At 53.3% G+C, this 13,060-nt stretch overlaps 7 protein-coding genes across 7 annotated transcripts; 2 read left to right on the plus strand and 5 right to left on the minus strand.

The window, feature by feature from the left end:
• Nucleotides 1-362: 362 nt before the first annotated feature.
• On the minus strand, nt 363-1,542 carry AYO21_10594 (hypothetical protein; the record flags this gene model as incomplete). Its single annotated transcript, XM_022660507.1, has 3 exons — nt 363-428; nt 481-587; nt 636-1,542. 3 exons carry the CDS (start codon nt 1,540-1,542, stop codon nt 363-365), a joined length of 1,080 nt encoding a protein of 359 aa, XP_022507148.1.
• A 528-nt stretch (nt 1,543-2,070) lies between these two features.
• Nucleotides 2,071-2,820, minus strand: AYO21_10595 (hypothetical protein; the record flags this gene model as incomplete). The annotated part of the gene is made up of 1 exon (XM_022660508.1): nt 2,071-2,820. One exon carries the CDS (start codon nt 2,818-2,820, stop codon nt 2,071-2,073), a length of 750 nt encoding a protein of 249 aa, XP_022507149.1.
• A 560-nt stretch (nt 2,821-3,380) lies between these two features.
• AYO21_10596 (hypothetical protein) lies at nt 3,381-4,650 on the minus strand (the record flags this gene model as incomplete). Its single annotated transcript, XM_022660509.1, has 4 exons — nt 3,381-3,514; nt 3,577-3,682; nt 3,737-4,431; nt 4,512-4,650. 4 exons carry the CDS (start codon nt 4,648-4,650, stop codon nt 3,381-3,383), a joined length of 1,074 nt encoding a protein of 357 aa, XP_022507150.1.
• An 892-nt stretch (nt 4,651-5,542) lies between these two features.
• AYO21_10597 (hypothetical protein) lies at nt 5,543-7,429 on the plus strand (the record flags this gene model as incomplete). The annotated part of the gene is made up of 1 exon (XM_022660510.1): nt 5,543-7,429. One exon carries the CDS (start codon nt 5,543-5,545, stop codon nt 7,427-7,429), a length of 1,887 nt encoding a protein of 628 aa, XP_022507151.1.
• Nucleotides 7,430-7,837: 408 nt separating this feature from the next.
• Nucleotides 7,838-8,461, minus strand: AYO21_10598 (hypothetical protein; the record flags this gene model as incomplete). The annotated part of the gene is made up of 2 exons (XM_022660511.1): nt 7,838-8,137; nt 8,294-8,461. The coding sequence occupies 2 exons, from the start codon at nt 8,459-8,461 to the stop codon at nt 7,838-7,840; spliced, it is 468 nt and encodes a 155-aa protein (XP_022507152.1).
• Nucleotides 8,462-9,087: 626 nt separating this feature from the next.
• AYO21_10599 (hypothetical protein) lies at nt 9,088-10,472 on the plus strand (the record flags this gene model as incomplete). Its single annotated transcript, XM_022660512.1, has 6 exons — nt 9,088-9,195; nt 9,248-9,764; nt 9,870-10,058; nt 10,123-10,167; nt 10,243-10,338; nt 10,402-10,472. 6 exons carry the CDS (start codon nt 9,088-9,090, stop codon nt 10,470-10,472), a joined length of 1,026 nt encoding a protein of 341 aa, XP_022507153.1.
• Nucleotides 10,473-11,114: 642 nt separating this feature from the next.
• Nucleotides 11,115-12,749, minus strand: AYO21_10600 (hypothetical protein; the record flags this gene model as incomplete). The annotated part of the gene is made up of 2 exons (XM_022660513.1): nt 11,115-11,480; nt 11,559-12,749. The coding sequence occupies 2 exons, from the start codon at nt 12,747-12,749 to the stop codon at nt 11,115-11,117; spliced, it is 1,557 nt and encodes a 518-aa protein (XP_022507154.1).
• Between the last annotated feature and the right edge of the window lie 311 nt (nt 12,750-13,060).

Below are 13,060 nucleotides of genomic sequence, written 5' to 3' on the forward strand. Positions count from 1 at the left end.
CACGCTAGTCCTCGGCCGAAGGCCTTCGGACTAGCGCCGGTAGGGCCCTGTAAATTACTCGAAGGTATATAGTCAGACGGTCCCCAGGACCTAGCAGAATTCACCATGTTCCTCCGTTGAGTCACAAGCATTTAGCTGAACGGTCAGGTGACTTTATCCTCAGCTGAGCAAGTTAGCCGACTTGAGGCTGAAATATTTCTTGGCACTCAAAACAATCTCTGTCACTGCGACTCCCATCATGTAGAAACTTCGAGGCCATTGTTGTGTCTACTCTTCGATCAACTGTCTGGCTAGAACTTCTACCTCTGATTAACGCTTTTGCGCTGGGCTCCCAGTACGCCAAGCTTGGGTATTTCCTTGTCTTAAAGCTTCCAGACATCTATAACAGCTCTTCCCTGTAACCGCCCTGAACCCATATCATCAAAGACCTGTCCATGAGTGAGCACACGACTAACACAAGGCCACTTGACCTTCACATACCTGGGACAGCTTGCTCAAGGGCTCAATGCTGATCTTGGTCTTGACCTCGCCCCTAGCCGCGGGCTTCATGCACTCAACAGCGTCTCTCCGGTTTCCAACTACTGTTCCTGTGGTACTGTCAACAGAGGTTCACATTGCCATCCGGCCGGACGTACCTCGAATGCTTAGTTGATTGGTGATCAAGAAATGCGGTTGTGCTCTCTGGAGTGGCATGGCCTTTTCAGGCACCCCGACACAGACCAGCGTCCCCCCGTAACGAAGCATGTCTAATCCCTGGTCGTAAGACTTGGTGGAGCCGTTGAGTACAAGCACGGCGTGGCACCCGCCATTGGTCACTCTCTTTACCTCCTCAAACAATTGGGCATCGTTGTACTGGGTGAAGTCGAGGAAAACGTTGGCACCAATTCCGAGACAAAACTCCTTCTTGGAGCCGTGATCGATGCCGATGACTTGGAAACCCATACTCTTGGCATATTGGATGGCTAAATGACCGAGACCACCGCCTGCACCAGAAAGCGCCACCCAGTCCCCAGGCTTCAAGTTGCCCTTGAGCAAAGCATTATACACCGTGACACCTCCACACAGGAGAGGGGCAGCCAGCGCGGAGTCGAGGCCGTCGGGAATTGGTGTGACATATGCTGCGTCGCTGCACACGTATTGTTGAAACGTTCCAGGGTTCCTGTAGCCCGAGACCTTCTTGAACGGACACCGGCCTTCGTCGCCGACTAGGCACATGTCGCATGTTAAGCAGGTCGACGTGATCCATTTGACACCCACACGGTCGCCCACCTTCCTCGCCTTGACACCCCGTCCCACTTTGACGACCGTGCCGACCCCTTCGTGGCCCCCAACCTGCCCGCGCGGCGTGCTTTCTGGCATATGCTCCCACGCGTTCATGATGAAGGAATAGTCTGAATGACATACGCCCGAGTGACTGAGTCGGATCAGCACTTCGCCCTCCTCTGGCTCAGGTGTATCCACCTCGACAATCTCGATCGCCGTCGTCCCTGGCTGGCTGTACACCGCGGCTTTGTGCCTCTTGGGGATGGTCATGTCGGCCATATTCGCAAACGGTCTCTAGTATTGTTCTTCGCTTTGAAGGAGCAGAATGAAAGAGCCGCACGGGTTCTACTGAAACTAATTATCGTAGTCCTGCGGCCGCTATTTGACATTTCAGGCTTGACCTACTTGTTTCCGTTACGAAAGACGTCGCTCGACGTTTTCGGAAACCCAGAAGACGGTTCATCCTTCGGAATTCTGGCACCAGTCAAGATCCTACGATTCAAGACCGGATGTTCCTTTGACTGCCTCGGTTATTCAATACCTTACTGGTTAGCAATGTATTCCACATTTTGTTAAAACAGCTGCCAGTTCTTGACCCTGTCGCACATCCCACTTCGCAGCCTTTTCATCCGAGTGCACGGGTATCTTAAAGTAGTCGAGGTTCTTATGTTCGTAGTGTAATGGGATTTCCGCAGAGCATAAATTCTCCAACGTCACCGTGCCACTTATTGCATAAGTCCCTTCATACGCTGTAGCCGTGATGGTGTAAGCTGCGCTGGACTGTCCTTACTCTGCTCTGACCAAGCCTCAAGCTGTCACTCCACCGTCGACAACCACATTCGAACCAGTAATGTAGCTCGCGTCGTCACTGAGGAGGAACGACACCACTTTTGCAATCTCTTCCGGCTTTCCCAAGCGCCTGAGAGGTGTCCTGGCTTGCATTGCACGATCCATTTCCACCGCCGCAGGGCCCAGCTTCTCCGGTTGATACATCGGTGTCTTGATGCTCCCGGGGGAGACAATGTTCACACGTACTCCATGAGGACCCAGCTCAATCGCAGCACTTCGACAAAATCCCAGAAGCGCGTGTTTCGAGGCACAGTATGAGTGTAATGGGGCACCACCGATAATGCTCTCTGTGGAGCCGATCATCACGGCGGCCCCCTTGTGCTGGATGAGGTCTTGACAAGCCACCTGCATCGTATTGACCACTCCTTGGTAGTTGACTTGCATGACGCGATCAGCGTCCTCAAACTGTGGATTCAATAACGAGTTGAAGCGAACAATCCCCGACACAGCAGCGACCTTGGTGACACTGAGTCCAGCGGTCTTGATGTCTTCGAATGCCTTTGTCACCCCGTCACGATCGGACACGTCCACTCTCGCTGTCGAGATTTTGCAACCTGGGCTCTCAGCTAGACACAGCTGGACAGTAGTCTGCAGCCCTTCAACATTCACGTCCCATAAAACCAGATTGTCGCCCTTGCGTGCCAGATCGACGGCGCAGCATTGGCCCATACCAGACGCCGCACCCGTAATCAGAGTCCTTGAGGTCATGGTTTGCAGTGATTTCCTTCAAATGCAAGCTGATATTTCTGGTACGAATGTGATGTCCGTTGACCGACCGTTGTGAGACCACTTGTAGTCCAGTCTCGAGTTGAGGATCAAGTAACTTGTATTCCAGATATACGAAATAGTACTTGACAAGGCCGCCAATCAAAGCAGGAAGAGGAAGAAGCCGTACTTGTAGCATTCTTGGGGACCCTACCGACAACGTGACTTGTCGAAATAGACGACAATGATGTTAGACTCGGAAGGAAAGGAGGCAACTTAAGCTCATCGAATTAAATCCTTACACCTGGCGGCATCGTCTGAAAGATATTACTGGGAGCTATGCATGATACTGTCTTAAGCAGCAGGTACGTCAATCACGGCCGTGTTCCTCAACTTGGGTAAAGAAAGAAAGGCATATCATTACAACCTTGTAGCGTGGCAGGGAATGAAAGGGTAGTATTCGCGGGACACGGTGAAACCTCAGAGCAACTCTCTACTGGTATTTCAGTATCTAATAGTATCTATGCTCTCTCAATCCCCCTCCGTGCTTTGTCTGACCATCGTCAGGCTGTTGTTGGCGTGACTAGAACCTTTACACAGGCGTCCTTGGAGTCCAAAAGTTGTTGCAGGCCTTGCTGAACAAAATCATTCAGGACAATCCTGCTCGTGATCATCTTCTCGGCTCCCTGGAATTTCCCTACGTGGATGTCAGTCTCGTAGTTTGTATGTTTGGAATGATAACCAGAGGGAATCGCATACCTGCGACAAAATCATCGACCACGCCCCGAAAGTCCTCGTCGCTGTACGCAAGAGCTGCTTCCAGGGTGATTTCCTTGCTCATCCACCCGACCAAAGGGACTTCGATCTGGGTCAGGGCGTGAGCATGTTTTCCACTTCCTTTGGTCAGTTCAAGACTTACAGGCTTATCCCACGACGCTATCATGACATAGGTGCCACTCTTCTTGAGAGCGTCGATACCGGCAATGAGTGCAGACGGCACTCCAGCACAGTCAAAGACGACATCGGCCCCGAGACCGCCGGTTCTTCGCTTGACTTCCTCTGCCACGTTGGTGGTCTTGGGATCCAGAACGATACTCGGAATGCTTGACGCCTGGGCTTTTCTCAATGCTGCTGGCTCGGACACCAGAATCTGAGCAGCGCCGGCGACCTTGAGATTGTGGATAACAGCCTGTCCGATTGGTCCTCCGCCGAGAACCAGTGCCGTCTTGCCCTGGAAGGATTTGAGCTTTGAGGCTCGAAGACCATGTCTGGCTACTGCCAAAGGCTCAATCAAACATGCATTGTCGAGTAAAGAGTCTGGGACGGGATAGCACTGCTGCCATCTGACCGCGACGTATTCAGAAAACCCACCGCCCCCGCCTCCGCTGAGCCCGAGAAACCCAGGCTTGTCACAGAGGTGAGTGTTATTTTCCAAGCAAGGTCGACATTGCAGGCAATATAGCCGGGGGTCAATCACTACGGCCTGGCCAACCTTCAACGGACAGCCAGCAGTTGTTTCTGCTACTCGACCACACGCCTCGTGTCCCAATGTTACTGGGAGCCTGTCACCAGTATGGATGTCAGGACGATCCTTGGTTGGCGTGCCGAACGAGCCTGGAGGTAAGTGAGCGAGTGAAGTTGGCCCATATAGAGGGAGGAGCTCTGGCCATCTGTTACTGGCCAAGAGCGCTTACCAGCAGTATAATTCTTGAGATCACTACCACAGATCCCGCACCAGGCAATCTTTACCAATATCTCGCCGTCTTTGGGTTGTGGTCTTTGGACGTCCTCGACGCGGACGTCCCTGACACCATAGTAGCGTGCAGCCTTCATACTCAGAGCTCTTTGGATCGCGATACTACACCACGAAGACCTCCTTGGGTAGAGGTTCTGAAATACTTGGTGGAAAGAGATGTCTGGTCTATCCGGAATTATGCAAAGCGATCCGTCGATTGCCCGCCCCATGCTAATTGAGATACTTGACCAGTGCACTTGAACTTCCTATATCCGATTCCGGCAATGTCTACGGCCCATGCTAAGCCTGTGAAGAGCAAATCGCTCTTTAGATTCAAGCCCCTACGCACGTATCGAATGGAACGATTTTCCCCAGCAGCATCCCCAGGCAAAGTCAGCCCCGCTCTTGCTAAGGCGAGACTAGGCCACTCGATCCCCGGAATTAAGCGATGAGATTGGAATAGTCCTGGAGAAGAGACAGAGGTCACACTTTGCGAGCTCACCATCATGTGCTTGGTATGGCTTACAGAGAATACAAATCAAAGCAGCGCGGTCATAATGGCGGGAGTGCTACAACTTAACTGCCAGCCACTCTGCCCAACTGAGAGGACCAGGTTGGAGACACAGCATGGTACTGGATGATGCACCAGAGAAGCCACCAAACTAATTCCGGGGGTGGAGAACAACCACGGTCAGTACTGGTCGACCGCTACGACCTTGTGGATCGCTACTTGATCGCTAATCAATTTCCCCATATTCAACTGGTTAGCTGGAGCTTGTCAAACTCTATAAGTCTGGCAGTCTGGCCACTCAACAGTGGCCTCGACGCTTCTACCGAGTCCCAATATCAGAAAGATCAGACTGCCACGTTTTCCATCTCTCTTCCCCTTGACCCGGAGCATACGCGCATGACACGTACAGGCTAAAACAGCACGATCCCTTCCCGAGTACCTTGCACTCACTCTAAATCTCCCTCGCCTCTTCCTGGACCATGCATGAGAACACCGAGGCCAATATAGACAGCATTCAGAAGTCATGGGACACGCCAGACGGCTCGACCCAGGCCCACGACGAGTTTCCGAAGCAGCATGCTGTCCACCACACCGGCATCGCTGCATTGGCCGACATTGGAAACGAGGATCCTGAAAACACCGAGTTTCGCTGGACGCTCCCAGTCTTCACCAATCTCTTCGCTCTCTACATCACCTGGTTTGTCGCCACGTTTGGGAACTCGGCCTACGCCTCTTCGCTTGCCTATGTGGCGCGTCGGTTCCCCGAGTCTGCCAGTCAGGTCGGCTGGGTGTCGACTGGCCCGTATGTCGTGGCCACGGTGCTCATGGTCCCCGTGGGAGAGGTGTCGGATTTGATCGGCCGGAAACTCTTCGTCATGATATGTCTGGCCTTGTCGACAGTGGGTGCCCTTGTGGCTGGTCGTGCGGACAGTTTTGGCATGATCATTGGCGGTCAGACTCTGCAAGGCTTCGGTCTCGTGCTGTGCTACCTCCCAGGACCGTTGACGCAAGAGATGGTACCAAAGATCGTACGGCCCATCGTTGCAGGTACTGGCGGATGCATCGTCGGCGTCGGGTACATCATGTCTCCCATCATCGAAGGCGTGTTCATCAAAAAGGGCTATGGCGGCGAGCTCGAGGGGTGGAGAACAGGCTACTACACGTCGGCGGGCATGTATGTGTTGGCCCTCGTGTGTGTCCTCCTCTTATACCATCCAGCAAGGAGACCCAATCCGACACACAGCACCAAGTGGCAACGACTGATGAAGATCGATTGGTTTGGTCTCCTTTTGCTCGCAGGAGGTCTGGCCATGTTCCTCGTCGGTCTCAGTGCAGGAGGCATCACTCGGCCCTGGACGTCAGCTTCAATCATCTCGTTACTGGTCATCGGAGGTCTTTGCCTCGTCGGTCTCTTTATCTGGAACTGGAAAGGGACCAGCGAGGGCATGTTTCCTCACTGTCTGTTCGAGCACCGCAACTTTGGCATCACCCTTGTTGTCCGAGCTGTGGGGAGCTTCGCCCAAATTGGCTGTCAAGCATACCTCCCGCAGCTCGTGGTCTTGCTCTTCACCAGCGACGGTGTCTTACAAGCCGTCTGGCAGCTTCCGTTCAGCGTCAGTCTGATCTTTGGGTCGGCCGGAGCTGCGGCGGGACTCAGACTGACAAGAGAAGGCCGCTGGATCGCAGTCTTGTCCATGCTCTTCTTGATCTTAGGCGGAGGTCTTCTCATCCTCATCAAGCCCGACGTCAGCTTCGCCGCCTGGTTCTTTGCCGCGGCCGTGACCGGCTTCGGCATCGGCTGTGAATCTCAGGTCTTGAACATCATCGCTGGCCTGTGCACGCCAGACCATCTGATCGCCACGGCCATCATGGTCGCCTCGCTCTCCGGGACCTTTGGCGGCTCCATCGCCATCACCGTCTTCGGCCAGATCTACCAATCCAGTCTCAAAGACATGTTGCCAAAGGCCATCTCCACCGCCGTCACCAAGGACGGCTTTCCCCAGGATAATCTCCCGGCCCTTTTCGAAGCATATGCAACCTCGAACCAGACCCTGATAGCCCAGGTGCCGGGTATGACGCCGCAGATTCTCGGGACTCTCAACGACGCGGTCTTGGACGCGAGTGCAAAGAGCTACCACAACGTATGGTACACGTTGATCGCGTTTGCGGCCATCACGACCGTCATCGCCTGGTTCCTCAAGAGCACTAAAGATCAGTTGACGAGAGCTGTGACTGCACCTGTGGGAGAGCGGGTTCTCGGGCTGGAGATGGACGCAGAGCGGCGAGCAAGGAGGCCAGTTGAGCGTATGTGTGCCAACGAAGACGGAGGGGGGATGTACTATGAGAGAAAAGTATGCACTGCTTGAACCTGTATCTATCGATTACGTTGCATGGTATCCTGTCTGCTCTCTTACATGACGCACGTCTCTGCTGTGACAATAGTGTAGATGCGGCCAGTTGTAGTATTTCATTCCCTGCGATACCCGGAGAAACCGAGCAAGCCAGCGTCAAACCTACTTGGGCCATATCGGGCTCCGACAGTTTTGTGTGTCCCACACGTCTAGAGCACATCCTCCAGCTGGCAATCTGAAAAGATCAACATGGCCATTCTAATCTGTTACATTTCGTCATCGACCAGGAAGCTGGAGTTGCTGCTCATCTTTGAATTTTTCGTTATTCCACTCTTGACGTTAACACTTGGAGGGATGTGGTCTGTCCTTAATCCGTACCCTACACTCTGGCTTCTAATCTGCTTGATAGGTGTAGGGCGACAATCACATCTTTACGTTATCCTGTGCCCCCTTCTTGAAATCAGGCATCACCTTTCCGTCCTTGATCACCCAGCGTACAGTTCCCGCCATGGAACACAATCCCGGTGAGATCGTCGTGTTTGCCGTGCTGTCCCAGAAGTTGTCGTGGTCCGGGTTCACCACTTCTTGCCAGTACGAGTCCTGCGATGCCGACAGGTATCCCTCGATACTGGAGAAGGTTGCCTCAGCGAACCCGTCGCAGTCCACACAAGGAACGCCGGTCAGGTCTGTCCACTTTTTGCGGATTGCTGATGGAGTATGGAACTGTTTTCCCCCCGCCCCCCACGCGGTAGCACAGTCAGTCAAAACATGTCTTGTATGACTCTTCCACCATCAATCAATGTGAGAGCATCAGGTGAGTGACAGGATTCGCAATCCCGTTGGCCGTGGGTAGGCGGGCTATGTTGATATGTTACTCACCTGGCGGTATCCGATGAGACCGTATTTCTCGGCCCATGGGGCGACCAGGGCGCCGTGACGCGTATACCAGTACCGGTAGAAGTCTTCCTCCGTCATGCCTGGTTTCTTGTGGATGAAACTCCCGATTGTCACGGGCCCCGTGGGATTCGCATAGCTCTCTTCCGCCATTTGGGTCGTGCTTTAACTCAGGAGCAGTTGTGAATGAGGAAGAAATGCACGATGTCAACAATGCTTGAGGGAAAGGCCTGTGAGCATTAAATTACTACGAGGGGGGAGGGGGGGGCGCTCTCCAAAACCCCATGGGTCCCAGACTCGAGGCTTAGAGTTAGTTGTGCGTTCCCCAGGTGCCATCATAGAGCTGCGGAACTGAGCCTGGGGAGGCCCAAGACAAGTAAATTCCGAGCTTCCGCCTACTAAAACGATCGCTGAGTGTCCTGGTCTACGACCCCGTGTGTACGTCTCGGGTCATAGCTGGAGGCCTGACATGTCTCTCCGCTTCTCTATCACATCGAGTTGTCGAAGAAGGCGATTAGATTGCTTGCTCTTGCATTCACCCACAACCAACAACTGTCCTTCAAAGCGGAAACATGGATTAACCAGCAATAAAATCGGAACGAGAGATGAATAGGAAGTCGACGTCGGGTCAGGTACGGACTTAGACGTAGAGAGTTTGTGTACCCAGCTGGCGCTTTTATATCATACTCGACCGCACTGTACGTAGATTGTAGTCACCCAGCCCATAGAATTGAGAGACGTCCTTTGTGAGAATAACAGCGCAACAAGATTCGAGCATCATGGCACACGTACTGTTAGACCAGATTCCCCGTACCAACTTCCAAGCCATCTTTGGGGTGCATCAGAACACTCCACGCCTGGATGAGCAAATCAACTTCTACAAAGCAGTGGGTTGTGTGGTTGACGGTAAGCACCAGCATCTCAAACGGGAGCATGTAGGCAGCATCTAACTGGCAGTTCGCAAAAGATGACTACCAGCTCAAGGATGGTGCAACGCTGCCCGATGCCTGGTTCACAGCTCGTGGAGTCAAGCGCGAGGACCTCGACCGGTTCGTGGCCATGCGGCTTCCGCACGATCCATACATGCACGTCTACTTCTACAGCTGGCACAACCTGTCCACCAAGGCCCAGTGGCCTCCGATCATCAACCAGATCGGCTCGCGCAGCTTGACGTTCCTGCTCGACGACGTTGACAAGGAACTCGAACGCATCCGCCGCGACTTCCCCCAGACACCGATCCTGTCGGATGTCTTGACCATTGAGCGGAAATGGGGCACGACCAGATCCGCCCTCGTCAAGGACCCCGAAGGCAATTTCCTCGAGCTGGTCTCCGTGGCCGGGGGCCGGTTTGACGAGCAGAAGATGAAGCCGGCGCCGTGGGATCAAAAGACCTGGTTGCATTTTCAGATGAATTGCCAGTATTGGGGCAAGACGCGCCGGTTTTATCGAGGGTTCGGTGCGTGGCCCCCCACCCCCCCCCCCCCCCCCGGTCGTCCATCTCCAGGAAATTCTTTTCAGATATAAGAGGGGTTCTTGCTGACCTCCTTTCCCCCAATTGCAGGCATGGAGCACGACTATGGTACGGACTTCCGAGGCGAGAAGATTGGGTTTCCCTTCGGCTGGGACTATTATGAGAAGCAGATGAACGAAGGCTGCGACTTCAAGGTCGATCCCGACACTCGCAATGACTTTCTCCGCAATGCCCGGGATGTCAGTGGGATGCATCTGGAGTTGTTGGAAGGTATTCCAGGTGAGAATTGCTGCTTGCTGAAAAGAACCTCAGAAGTACTCGCTCAACTGACAATCGTCCCCAGGGAGAGAGAAACCTCCTGGGGTTCCACCCACGTGGTCCCAGCTAGGTAGGTCGCGTGATGTCTGTGAACTACAACAAAACAAATAGAAGGGCTGACCTCGTGTGCGTCTGTGTGTGTCAGGCATCATGCGCTACTGCTGGAGAGTCCCAGACTACTACAAGGCTGTGGCTGACATCAAGAAACTCGGCAAGAAGATCTACGTGGAAGACCAGCGAGGTAAATCTATATCCCCTTCCCATCCCTAGAGAAAGCGCACCTGTCTGACCGATCGATAATCAGGATGTCTTGTCTGGGGTGACACCCAATGGATCTTCTATGGCGACTGTGATGGAAACTTTCTGTGTCAGTGAGTTGGTTCCCTCGCCCCCAGTAGCTGTAGGGGCATACAACTCTAACCGTCGGGTCACCTTTACAGAGAGCAGTGGTATCCTCAGCGATATTTTGGGTTCCAGGACTAGAATTGTTGTAGAGACGCATCTGGCCGAGTGGAAGACACGGCGGCATTACGACAAGGTCGCCTGGCTGAATACTATATCGAGATCTGAAGTAGGGGTCCCAGACCTGCAGAAAGAGAGAATTCCACAGTTAAACCATACTTTGTCCGTGAAGTGTTTTGTATCATGTCAGCGAAAACTTATTACATCGAGGGCTTGAGGTGGAAGATGCTCTGTCGTGCACAGTCACTTACCAATACGAATAACTATGGACAAAATACGTGTGTGTCCCCCTCGGGTACTGCCTCAATTCCTGTCCTCGCATTTGAGCAAAAAAGGCCGTATGTTTTGCTTCATATCAGTTGTACCAGATCATCAGGCACTACAACCGCCAGGGATACCTATTATGCGGCTCATGACATCCTCCCTGGATACAGAACTATTCTCTTCTTCGTCTGCTCACATCCCCTTGTCCCCTATCACATAAAACATAGGAATCCCGCTCAATGTCGTATGTACCTCCTTCCCGAGCCCCCTCGTGGCGGCCATGTCAGCGTTTCAACCTTCCCGTTTCCACAATTCCTGTGAATCTCTATTCCGAATCACGCACAGCATCGGCTTCTTGTCCCACCAAAACACAATCTTCTGATCCGCCCAGTCCCTGCTCTCCTCACACAGCTCAAAGTCAAAGTTATACAGCAGCCTGGCCATAATGGTTCGGGTCTCGGCGTACGCCAGGTTGCGGCCGATGCAATTTCTGGGCCCGACGCTGAACGGCTGCAGAGCGTCCCTCTTGTCATAGTGAAATGGCGAGTTGGTCTGGGAGTAGTGGTCACGCAGCCATCTTTCTGGGAGGTATTTGTCGGCAGCGTAGAAGTTTCTCGGGTCTCGGTAAGCGGCGAGTTGGTTCACCCCCACAGTTACCTGTCAAAGACCGGTTTAGTCAGTGGACAATGAAAAAGAGTTGTCTTTCATGTGGAGAGAGAACGGATAGGTACATACATTCGGAGGGACTACGTGTCCCGAGATCATCGTCGGGCTTCCCGGCGGTGTAAAACGTGGCAAGGTTGATGGCAAGGGTGGATAAATACGCATAGCCTCGGTGATACAGGCGACCATGTACGGAAGCTTTGAGGATGAGGTGATAAAGGTGATCTCGCTTTCATCTGAGAATACAGACCTCACTTCATGCTGAGCGCGGGCTAGCTTGTCAGGATGTCGCAGCAGGTAGTACAGGGTTCCCGACAGAGTGGTGGCAGAGGTCTCGGCGCCAGCACTGATCAAGACACTGGCATTGACGAGAATCTCCTGGTCGCTCATCCCGTTGGGGGTCCCGCGGCTTTCGACCATGCTGTCCATGAAATCTCCACGCCCCTGCTGCTCCTTGTTACTGATCCGTCTCATGGTGACCTGTTCCGAGAACTGCCACTGGCGGGAATGCGCCTCCGCGAGGGACTTGGGCGTGAGGAAAGACGCGAGCTTCCCTAGAATGGGGTAGTTGTAGAAGAAGCTCAGGTAGGCACCGGCCTTGACGAACAGGAACATGGTCCGAATGTAATCGTGCTCCTGTGCGCTCGACACGCCGCCAAATGGTTCCCCAAAGGACAAGTCGCCGATGAGATCGAACGTGACGAGATGGAGCCATTTGGCCAAATCGACTCGGTCCCCCTGGCGTCCCAAGATGCGTAGTTGCTCCATCAGCGAGTCGACGTACACCTTGATCAAGGGTTCCTGCTTGCGTATCGCCTTCTCGGAGAACCCGCCTGCCATTATCTTCCGGTACCTGGTGTGGTCGGCGGAGTTGGCGTGGATGAGGTGGTCAGGCTTCCCGTCAGGCTCGTGGAAGGCGACGGCTTTGGGAAGCTCGGGGTGGCCGAAGCCATAAATGTCTTGCCAGGCCTGAGCATCATTGAAACTGAGCTCATTGGGACCGATTCTCACTACGTTTCCGTATTTGATATGGAAGTCGAGCAGATGTCGCTCCAGGGTACCTTGCAAAAGTGCTGTCCAGCGAAGAATGGGGAAAACAACCCAGAGTTTTGGGCCGGGGAACTTGCGAACTGGTGAGAAGTAGAGATTATACACCCCTGCGACCAAACAGTATAGCACATAGCATACAATTGAGGCAGCTCCGAGGACGCCAACTCGCTGTCCCGTAGATAGAGATGATGGTAAAAGTGCTAGGACAGCCATCGCGAACAAGCTAATCACCAAAACAGGTCGTCAGGTTGTTCCTGCCTCGGGTCTCCGCCAGCGGGATATATATGGCGAGAAGTCTTTTCCGAAAATGCACCCATTACAGATGCAAAGCCATCAGGTCTGCTATAACAAGAACGAGGGGTCCGGAATACGCAGTCCAATGAATAAGCGGATTCCGTCGCTCGTCGTAGAGGTTGCTACCAAGGTAGAACGGAACATGGAACTGTCAGGACATCCGAAGCAAAAGTAAAAAGTGTCTTAAAAGCCTGGTGAGTGTTCCATCAAGTCCCAGTCCTTCTGAAGAT

Source organism: Fonsecaea monophora (genome assembly GCF_001642475.1).
Source record: "Fonsecaea monophora strain CBS 269.37 chromosome Unknown Scaff125, whole genome shotgun sequence".
NCBI classification, from domain to species: Eukaryota; Fungi; Ascomycota; class Eurotiomycetes; order Chaetothyriales; family Herpotrichiellaceae; genus Fonsecaea; species Fonsecaea monophora.